Genomic DNA, 11,303 nt, shown 5'->3' with positions numbered 1-11,303 from the left:
TTCTTTGCTCAGTCGTCATTCTTTAATTGAACCCCCTATCGCCAAAAAACTCCATCAGACATCGCACAGCATTTTTTTTTTTTCAACAAGAAATTTATCACATTCACTTGTGGATCCTGAAAAGCAGAAATAATTGCGATATTGTGTCAAAACAGCTGTTAAACAGAGAACACATATTACGCCACACTGCAAAAGTGTTGATTACCGATGGTTAATCGAGTTGTGCAATCTGTGACGTCAGTCCCGTTTCTTTTTAGCCTTACCTCGTATATATATATATAGATATATATATAGATCCAAAAATTCCTAATTCCCCCCCATATGCCACGTTTGCATATTGCTAGAACTCAATTTCGATATCCTAAGTGAATCGTGGGACTAAACTGTTATCTGTGGATATCCGAATTATTTTTAACTCATCAAAAACGGTACTGTACGTTTTTTCTTAAACTTTTGCTTGCTATATATATATATATATATATACCAATATTGACAGGTTACCTACGACATTTTCTAGATATCATTTAAGAATAATGTTACGTATAATTTTTACTTTTTTCAACTCTTCTGTACATCATCATACATTAGATTGTATTTTTTTCTGTCACTTTTATTTTTTATAAAAAAAATTTGTGGGCTATATATATGAAATCCTAACTTGTTACTATGACGTCATCAAAATTAAAAATTGCGCACATTGTGATAACGTTGCTCTCTTGTTTTAAAGTTTAGGCCCAACGCGAAAATGTGAACATGTTTCTGACTACCGGTATATGTAAACACTAATATTTGTTTCTTCAGCTGTGTTGCGATTTCCACATTGACGCATGAAACCATAACATGTGAGTTATTATAAAGTTTAGTACCAATATCGTTTCATTTTGTTAACTGTATAGCTTCATTAGTTGTTTTTGCCACAATAGTTTTGTATATATATATATATATCATGAATAAAGTTGATTGTATCCATTTCAATAAAAGATATGATTCACTATATGACTATAGGATGTCAAAATTTATAATTTGAAATAAATTCTGAATTTTGGCATAATTCTAATATACTTTACAAAATTTTAAAAAATAGTTTTAAAGTTTTTAGATCCCAGATACGTAGTTTAGTTCCATATTCAAAAAGTAATGTTGTGAATACAATATAAATACATTATCGAGTAATTTCGATATAAATACCCATACCCACTTTTCGGATCAAACATCAAAACAAAAATGCATAGGATATGTGAATTTATGACATGAAAAACAAAAATGTTTATTCTGATGTATAAAAAATTTGAAATCATGTGTTATCACAGTAGTGGTAGGTGATTTTCTATTTAAATATACGCAAATCGCATTTCCTGGCTCAGTGATTATTAATTAATTATAAGCTAAGTCAGAATCATTATCCTTATATTTTATATCAAAAATACAAACGAGTGAAAAAATAATATTGCAGTCGGGATTTAATATATACAACATGGCTTCCGTCTTACACAATGGAAGAACTGTCTTTCTGAAAGTTCTGGACAAAGATCAGTATGACAACCAAATCATACCACAATATCATTTTTGTCGGAGCATAAAATGTTATCGTTGGATATAACTTCTGTGGAGAAAAAGCAGTTCTCTTTAACAAGCTTTGTACCATTCGTCGATGTATATATCTACGAGCATGAATATCATTCATCGCATTATACTCCACGTAAATCGGATTCTGCTTGTTTCGTCGACGTTCCGATTTTACGCTGTCAAGCACAAAACCTCTTTCTCGTTCATCGAGCTCTATTGGTGGTGGCGTTGGCATGGATCTTCTTCGTGCTGACAAACGATGCAACCCTCTTTTCTCTGGCGGTATCCTTCGATACTCCTAATAAAATTGTGAATTTCAATTGTATATTTCAATTTTTAATCGAACAGGTCAACTGTAATATATATTAACACGTACGTTCATGAACAATAAGAGTTGAGATGGGTTAGTACTGTATTTGGCATAAAAACATTATTTTCCCCGAACATAGATTATCGTTTCACAAAAGCTTGTATAGGAATGTTTCCATTTGGAATCTTGGTAATACGTCACTGACTTGTTCCAGTACTCATTTATATGGACGTTAGAAAAAATGCTTGTTTACAACAATAATCAAAAATATTTTGTATATTCATGTAATGTACAAACACTGTTATATCTCACATCAGCGGAATGTATCCTTCCCATGACTTGTTGAACTACAGGAGATCTGAAATATCCTGCTGAATGTCGATCTTCTGTTGCATTGTATGGTCGAATAATCGGCGTTCGTTTTGGTCTTGTGAATGGGCTGTTATGGTACTAGGAATCAAAGAGTATCGGTTAGAAAATATAGGTAATAGTAAACTTAAAGATCGACTTCTAAATCACATAAATACACTACTTTTTGAATATATATTACGTCAACTTATTTTCTTTCTGAGTTTTTGAGAGTTCTTAGAAGCTTACTACATTATTTTAAGCTAATTCTGTTTTCAGTTTGAAAATTAACATTTTAAATTAACATTTTTCATATTACCACATCCGTCTTTATCCCATCCAACACATATCTACTTTCTCGATCTCTGATTTGGAGTATCGGAGGACGTGGTCGAATATCCGGTAAAGAATCTCGGATACGAAGTGGGGAACGATTTGTTAGGTGTGAAAATTTTGCCATTGACGAAACTTTGAGAAGAAAGAAGAATATATTTATCTTACCCCAGCAGCACTGCAGCCAAAAAAAATTATTTCAAAAATGGGGTTTTGGTAAGAAACTGCTGCTTATATACTGCTATACAAAATGATTCTTTTGTCACAACATTTTACATGGATACGCGGCATTTTACAACTTTGGAACAATCGCCAGACAGCGATATCTTCAACGATCAATAGGCTCAATTTAGCCAGATGTTTTATTCAGTCTGTGAAAAATTCAAAATGTCGTAAACTAGCTGAAATTAAAAGCTTTCATGACACTTGAAAGAGTTGTAAAATGAGCTTATCACTGGTCGTATTTCCTATGTTACTCCGCCTATCTATTTTTTCTTAACCCCGATAACTGGGGCGGCCTATATTTCACTAAACAAGACTCATGTGGTCACGAATTAGTTAATCTCCAATTTGCGATGGGTACACGGTTTTTTTGTGTAATGGAAACAGTTAAGCGTGATTATCTGGTTGAGAACAATGGACAAAAATAATGTAATTTCAATACTTTTTGTTCGAAGGAAATTGAACAAGTTTTGTCAACAATGCCTCCTTCAACAGGCAGTCTTTCAAGAACCAATTGTGATTGAGTAAAAATAGTCAGTTATATTACAGTGGTTTTCACAGTATGGTATTAACCACACAATGGAATAAAATAGATTTTCTTTTTTATTCATGTACAAGGTATTCCTATATACCCGTATGTTTAACATCAACTTCTATTATTTTAAAAAACTGAAACAGTATATTTACAACTAAATTAAATTCGTCGCTGATTTTTTGAAGCAAGCTTGTTGAAAGAAATATACGAGTCAGATGTAATGAAAGAAATGTAAAATAAGACTTCGCTAAAATAAACTTGTTTAAAATCCAAACTCACCGCCCTCATTCAATTCAATATAATTAAAGGCCCACTGAACAATTGCTCACGTGGGTTTACACGTTTTAAATAAATATATAAAAATCACATTTCAAAGTGCAATTCAAGTGATGACTTTACGTAATAATGTATGTCTGATTGTACATTACAGATTGAAGAAAATGAATACTCCGTAAAGCCATAGCATAGAAATATAAAATATGAACAATAACACAAAACTTATTAACTAAAATAAGGCAATACCTGCGCTTATAGATCGCATTATGGGGCGACCTGAATATGGCGTCATTCGTATACTTCTAGGTGGTTGTGACGTTGGCGTCGGAGAAGTTGCTGCAGATGACATTGTTTCTAGTGCACTAAACTATTACTGAAAGGCCTATTTCTGATTTGAATCTGCAGACGACTACTCCACAAGAGTTTTGTCGTGGAGAACGTTACACGGTTGCGGAAGTATCAATCCACTCATAAGAAAAGATTTCATTATTTGAAGTAATTAATTTTGTTGTTTTGTTTTCTAAAGCCTAATTGGATCGTAAACCTATTGTATGCGAGGGAATGTGTAAAGAAATAAAAGAGCCTCAATGCCTTTGCAAGCATTCCACACTTCAGAATCTGTGGAGCTTGGAACAAATGATACAGACCTTAAAAATAATCGCATAATTTTAATATTTTGATGTTATGCAAGATATTATAGTGTTAACATATTGTCAATGTTAGCATAATGCTAACATATTGTGGTCTTTGTACTCAAAATAACGGTGAAACACAAGTAGTAACTCTGAAATTTTAAAACAGTACACACGTTGTAAAACATAATAACTTCGTGTAAGGTAAGGTGACCGCATATATTGTCTGTGGAACTCTATTTTCCCCTTTGTTCTGTAAAAAAAACGCTTTTCCTCGCGTAACTCGATTATGCTATTCGCTTCCATCATCCGTGCAATCTATACAATGAAAACATCATATCGATGTATGTAACTTAATGCAGAAAGTTTAATTGTTTTGACTTAATTAAAACTATTCTACGAAAGCTGAAGATAATTTATTGCTCTATCTTTATACACTTATTCCAGATGTTCAGAAGAGATCGACTCGCATAGAATTGATCACAAAACAAGTGCTAAAGATAGATTTTGTATTGTACAGCTATATATCAGAACACGGTGGTACGTGTAAAGCAAAGAGGTTAATGCCATAATTAGCTTATCATATCTTTAGAATACAACCGTGCGTGTATTCAGTTGTTAATTGGATAGAACAACAGTGATTACTTTTGTTGTTTCTTCTGTATTCAGACTATGCGATGGTAAATGTTTCAAAAACTCCATTCGGGGGTTATGCGATCGTATTGGGAGGCGGGCCTGGGTGAGTAATTTATCATTTCAGCATTTAAAGTACGATTTGAAATATTTTTTATTTAATTAAAACCAATTAATTAGAAACGCGAAGTGCTAATTGCATCACCATAATTGTTATGTAAGTGAAAAAAACAGTGATTTGACAATGCGATATGACAAGGTAATGGTGCCTTGGCACTATTTTCTTAGCTTCAACCATCGTCATTGTATTTATGCTAGGACTGAACGTAACTATAAAACGTTTCGTAGATCTCAGTAAAAGTTGAATTTTATGAAAATATCGTTATTAGCAAAAACTGCCTTCTTTAAATCGATCGGCCTATGTGGGTGGTATCAGATCCATTATGACTAAAATTAGACAATGGTTAATTTCTGATATTTTATGTACATATCACCTCGGATTCCTATGGTGTCTGTTTTTATTTTTATGTCGGCCTAGTTTATAATGATAAATCAAATTTTATGTGTATCCACATTTAATTTAGGAATTATACGGGATATGGTCACACGGGATGGCGAGAAGGAAGTTCTCCATTGTCTTACTTTCCTCAATATCGCGAAAGAACAAGTTCAGCCACAAAAAGAAGAAATACATACTATGCTAGACAGCTACAAACAACAAACTTGTCAGCCGAATATCGAAGATTACCGACTGTTTCAAATATTCCTTATATAGCTCATGCTCAAGTACATCAGGGTCAACTTCGATCAAGTAAATGTTTTACTTAATGTTTGATGTTTTGTTTAAATAAAAGTAACGATTTTTTTTTCAGATCTTGTCGGTTAATACTTTTTCACACTAAGTGATTAGTTGTTGTTACACGGGGATTCGTCTGTGTACGTTATCTGTACCTCTGTGCCCACATACAGGGTGGCCCAAAAGTAGGTGGTGGCCCAAATGTAGGCATACAGTTATTAAACTGTTTTATATGATTTGAAGCTACTTGCAGTTCACTTTATGTTACTTGTTAAGTACCACCAAAATTGCTTATTTTTTTTAGATAATAAATCTAGTGTGAATTTTACATTATTTTTCTAGCTGCTTGGAAGGTAATAAAAAATAAATAAAATAACTGTATACCTACTTTTGGGCCACTATAGCAGAATGGTAGCAACGACTTCTACATACCATTTCAATTTCGAATTCAATCCGATCCAGAATTTGATTTCAACTCACAATCAAAAGAAAATAAAAACATTATATATGCTATGTTAGTTCAATTAATTAAATCAGAGTTGGGTCATTAGATGGAATAAAGGAAAAGCATTGGGGTTGGATTTGGTATTAAACTTGGAATTATAAATTTGTTTTGCTATAAATGTACAAAAGTTCAATATTTATAAATGTTGATAAATATATATTTAGCATTTCATTTCAACTGTTGTACTAACTTTAAAATTCTTTAAGTAAAATTTCAGGTATTTCTAAATGAAAATGTCCCATTTCCTGTTACATACGTGTCAGCAATTTTTATTTTTATTTTATAATAAAATTTACAAAATTAGGTGAAACGGTATGAGTGTATCCATATGGCGTGATTTAAGATTGCGTAAATTTGCCAACATTTTGAAACACTCAACAATATCTGTGAATCTAGTCTATGAATTTGAGTATAAAGTGTTTAATTTTTTTAAACTCGATATATTTTAGGACGAACGCAACTATATAATTTTCCGAATCTTGCCGACACTCCTTCGTCCGCTACAACGTTATCACCGTCTAGTGAGCATACGAAGAAAGACAGCAAAACTTCAGTATCGCGGAAAATATCACCGCATGTTGTCAAAAGGCGAATTTCTCAAAAACCTTTTGTTTTGCCAGAGATAGCCAGTGAGTTGAAATAAATACCGGTATATCAACCCTAATTAGTGTAGTATATAACTTAGAGATCGAATATAAGATCTAGATTTGAACAAGGTTTAAGCAACATCTACGAACATGCTTCTATAATGTCTTTCGTTCAGCACACAACCCTCATTGAGTATAATAGCCGGCCCCAATTCTAGTCCTAAAATCCTGTTAAATTGTAGTTGTGCCTAACCTCGCTAGCAATATGTGGAAAAAATCAATTCTCAAGAAAAATGAATAATTTTCAAATTTCCATTATTATCGTGATACTGATTTTACAACCCAAAATGTTTTTACACGCTGAACTTCACAACTAAACTTAATGGTATCACAGAAAGAACCGCTGGAAAAAGTACCTTAGATACAGCAAGTCATCCAGGTTTTGCAAAGGGATTCGCCGCATCCAGGTTGGTGACTAACTAATGTGTGTGTATGTGTGATGCGGTTTACGGTGATAATTCAATGGAGAATTGTTGAATAAAGCATGGCAAAGATGAATAATCGCGACTTAATTACAGGTTTCAAGTTATACAGAATTCAGTACGTAGATACTACCAGATCTCTCGCTATAATTTTTACTTGGGGATCAACTAAAGACCCCCCCCCCCCCCACCCCTTCATGAGGAGAAGATTCTTCAGTTAGACTCACCTTGGGGATTCTTCAGTTGGTCTCATTTGGGGTGGATATTCTTCAGTTGATTCCGTTTCCCAACTGGAGAATATCTCCCTCCCCCAACCCACCTAAGCCGATTATACCAGTTGATCCTTCATTTGACCTGGACTAATTATTTGGTAGGGTCAGATGGTCATAGTTGGGGTGGGGATTCTACAGTTGGTCTTAGTTGGGGTGAAGATTCTACAGTTGGTCTAAATTGGGGGGGGGGGGGGGGGGGGTCAGTTGATCCTCTTACTTTTTGGAATTTTCAGAGCCGACAGTGGATCACTAGTGAATACACTGCGCGGTAATAAACAAACATTGCACTGTACAGAAGAATCAGATGGCAAAGTTGGATCTGTACCGGATATTGATGTGAGTAATATGTTTTTGGCATTTGGTTGTGTTTCAACCTTATTAATTTACTTCAAGTAAAACGTTTTTCCTAATCACAGTAGTTAATCCCTACATCTACTCAATTGGTTCCTATTTGAAGGCATGAGCTAATATCTCATGATGCACTACAGCGTATTCTCTCGTTAAAGTGTTTATTAAATTGCACTAGTTTCAGCATATTTCTAGTATTCGACAATTATTTTAAGTTCATCTGTACTGCTTTATCGAATCGATAGTTATACATGCTGACTCTTGGCAATTATTCATTGTGCAGACATTATTTGTGAATTGACACACAAGGCATCTTCTTGTTACTTATCGATCTTAAGATCGGTAAGTATATTGATAGGTATTTGTCTGTATGTATGTCTGTATGTATGTGTGTATGTCTGTCTGTCTGTCTGTTAGATGCACGCGATATCTCACGAAGGCGTGGTTGAATCTGTTCCAAATTTTGCATGTGCATTCATCATATCTCGGACCATCCAATCCAGTTCGGATTTGCAGAATTCTTCATAAAAGTATTTCCTCGAGTAGTATTTCGACGACATGGGGAGTTGGCTATTGTTTCCTACATTTCTGATATTGGCTGAAAACTAATCAAAACAATCCAGTTCGGGTTTGCAGAATTTTTCGAATCGAAACCGCAGTTTCTGTTTTGGGGATCCCCTAACTTTCGATCGATAAGTCTTCGGTCTCTGACCGATATTCTCGTTTTATTTCTTATTATTTTATTCACACACAGAGAATATTACTGGTTCCGTATGGTTTGGAAGAATATAATTATACGACTCTTGAAAACTTGAAAAAGAAAAGATTACAAGATACTTATTTTGGAATAATGGAAAATCATAAAAAGAACAGAATGCAAATAGTAAAGCGAAAAATACAGTTGGCCGACCAGGTTAATGAAACATTTGTTCATTACTTAAAAATAAGATATTTAAAATTGTTACCAAGAAGATCATAAGGTGATTGAAAACCAATGTTGAGAGTCCAGGCTTTTTATTCTTGAAAGTTCAGAATGTATAGGAAAACTATATTTGCATGTCTATGTATTGATATAGACTATAGAGCTTTTAAATATAAAAGGAAATCACAAAAGATTATTTTACCACGGTTTTATATGGTCACTTTTATTGTAATAAGTGATCGTAAAAAAGTAATTCGAGAGACCAAAACCTTGGGCAACTCACTGTCTCGAAAAATGATTTTGTTGAATAAATATATTAGTAACTATACGCAGAAACGATACCAATAGCGAATTGATACATTTTTTCAAACTTAGTTTATTATGCGCCAATTTCTAAATATTATCTTGGCACGTGTTGATAAGACAGATAACAAACTAAATTTGTGTATGTTTCGCAATATCAATGTATGTAGAGAGAATCATAGCAATGGTACACCAAGGGACTCGTTTGTAGTTGATATGTTCAAATTTCGTCGCGGAGTCGTATCCTCAGAACGGCACAGTACAAGGATTTTGAAAAAGAATATATGGTAACCTAAATATGTTAGTCCCGTAATATATGTGAGCAATAGCATTTCACCCCCTAAAGAGGACAATTTCAACCAGTTAGTATATTTGAAAAAATTTAAGAAATCCTAAAATATTATACTTTTGTTTACAGATCAAACGAAGAAATCTTTATGCCGATCATGCAACCTCCACAATACTAGGAATTCGTCGTCACGAGCCGATTCGGATTCCAACTGCAACCATGGATGATGCCGACTATTTTATAGATCACAGTGATAAACCGAAAACGTTGAAAGCAGTCGAACAAGCAAGAAAAAACATATCAGAATCTTATCTAAACGTATGGAATTCAAAAAGACAATATTGAAGTAACCATAATACTGTAACAGTGCTTTGGGCTGCAAGTTCACTACTCCAATATTAAACCATGCGCAGTATCTGAGAGAAGACGAACTTTAAACATATAAAGCCACGTAAAAAGTTTTTGGTTGACAAGCATCACGAACATCTGTAAAAATTTTGTAGGACGAATATTAAGTATCAAATTTACTACATCTAAAAAAAAAACTCTTTCAATATTTGAATAATAATTCGATAATAGGAATGTATTTTGCGTAAAACGAAATAGTACAGCATACGACATTAAATAAAATTTTCAAGATTGTAAATTTATGAAAGATCCAATAATGACAATAGAGCAATGCCACAACAACTATTATCCTTGTCTTTATTTCGACTGAGCCACTGTTTTGCATAAGTTCCCGCAAAAAATAATTCTTACACCAGAAAGACGCCTTCATCCTAAATTTTCCTGTCAGCGATATCCCTACTCTGATTATAATCCCATTATCAGTTGGGATAGATAAAAATAGGTACCACGTTCTTTTTTTGACGAAAAGTATTTGCTGCAGAAGCCATCCACTACAGCAGCAAGTAGTCCATCCATCAGAACCCATTGCCCTAGCATAAACTGCTTCAATCCCAGACTCGTGGGCCACATATTCGTAACATCATCATCTGTGGCTAGATTTGCCAACATGTAATAAAAGGCACTGTGACACATATCCTCACGTTTTGAATTAAATATAAGGAGATGGGAAAACAAACTATTTGTACTGGCTCTTTTGCAACTGTCGGCCAATCTTTATATACACTGATGTTCCTGGGACTGAAAGCACGAATGAAACATTTGAAAATATTAACCGCTTGAACCCGGCAAGCCGGTTTACCGGCTTGTTTGAGTACGCTCTGTGCCCCGGCAAGCCGGTTTACCGGCTTGTTTTTCGTGTCGGGAGGAATCAACTTTATGATCTCGTATCTCAAGAACCACAATGAGTATTTAAATAAATTTTAGATTGCATGAAAGCTTGTTATTGGGACTAATTATATTGTAAATATCGGTGCTCTAATATACGATGTTTCAGTAAAATTGGCAATTTGAAAGTGCGTATGAAATTATTGTATGATAACAAATATTTCATATAAAGAATTTCGACTTCTTGCCTAAATAGCCACATATTCAATCGGCAATATATGTGGAGAATTTGAATAGCTTTTTATATACGTATCCAAAACGATTTTACGATGAGCCATTCAAATTTTATGGCCAAATATATTAGATTATCTGTAGATTTCAGCGACGCTGCGTCAAACTGATGTTCTCATTGAAGAGAGGCTACGTCTCGTCACGCATAACTTTACGTATATTACGCAAATGCAACTAAACGTGACGATATCCGCAATGACGTTACGTCGAGATGTTATTATTTAAATGTCCGCAGGAAGTAATTAATTAACCCGATGCTACGCATTCAAAATTCGCACTACGCTTTGACTGCCCACTCAAGCCCCATTAAGTTGTGGTTACGTATACGCAATATGAACAAGATTGTGATTTTATTAGCAAATAACGGAACAATAAAAACCATGAAGAATGTATGTACATAAAAGACTGCTTGCTAAAAAA

At 34.0% G+C, this 11,303-nt stretch overlaps 2 protein-coding genes across 2 annotated transcripts; one reads left to right on the top strand and one right to left on the bottom strand.

The window, feature by feature from the left end:
- Positions 1 to 1,227: 1,227 nt before the first annotated feature.
- On the bottom strand, positions 1,228 to 4,072 carry LOC120328457 (uncharacterized). The gene is made up of 4 exons (XM_039394949.2): positions 3,837 to 4,072; positions 2,544 to 2,692; positions 2,189 to 2,326; positions 1,228 to 1,864 (listed from the first exon to the last, which is right to left on the bottom strand). The coding sequence occupies exons 1-4, from the start codon at positions 3,937 to 3,939 to the stop codon at positions 1,487 to 1,489; spliced, it is 768 nt and encodes a 255-aa protein (XP_039250883.2). The 5' UTR covers positions 3,940 to 4,072; the 3' UTR covers positions 1,228 to 1,486.
- Positions 4,073 to 4,689: 617 nt separating this feature from the next.
- On the top strand, positions 4,690 to 10,860 carry LOC120328831 (uncharacterized). The gene is made up of 7 exons (XM_039395373.2): positions 4,690 to 4,961; positions 5,440 to 5,666; positions 6,606 to 6,785; positions 7,138 to 7,210; positions 7,731 to 7,833; positions 8,600 to 8,758; positions 9,489 to 10,860. Exons 1-7 carry the CDS (start codon positions 4,900 to 4,902, stop codon positions 9,702 to 9,704), a joined length of 1,020 nt encoding a protein of 339 aa, XP_039251307.2. The 5' UTR covers positions 4,690 to 4,899; the 3' UTR covers positions 9,705 to 10,860.
- The last annotated feature ends 443 nt before the right edge of the window (positions 10,861 to 11,303 follow it).

Source organism: Styela clava, chromosome 7, assembly GCF_964204865.1.
Source record: "Styela clava chromosome 7, kaStyClav1.hap1.2, whole genome shotgun sequence".
Lineage (NCBI taxonomy): Eukaryota > Metazoa > Chordata > Ascidiacea > Stolidobranchia > Styelidae > Styela > Styela clava.
Note: the sequence above shows the minus strand (reverse complement) of the source record. Positions and strands in the feature narration are given on the sequence as shown.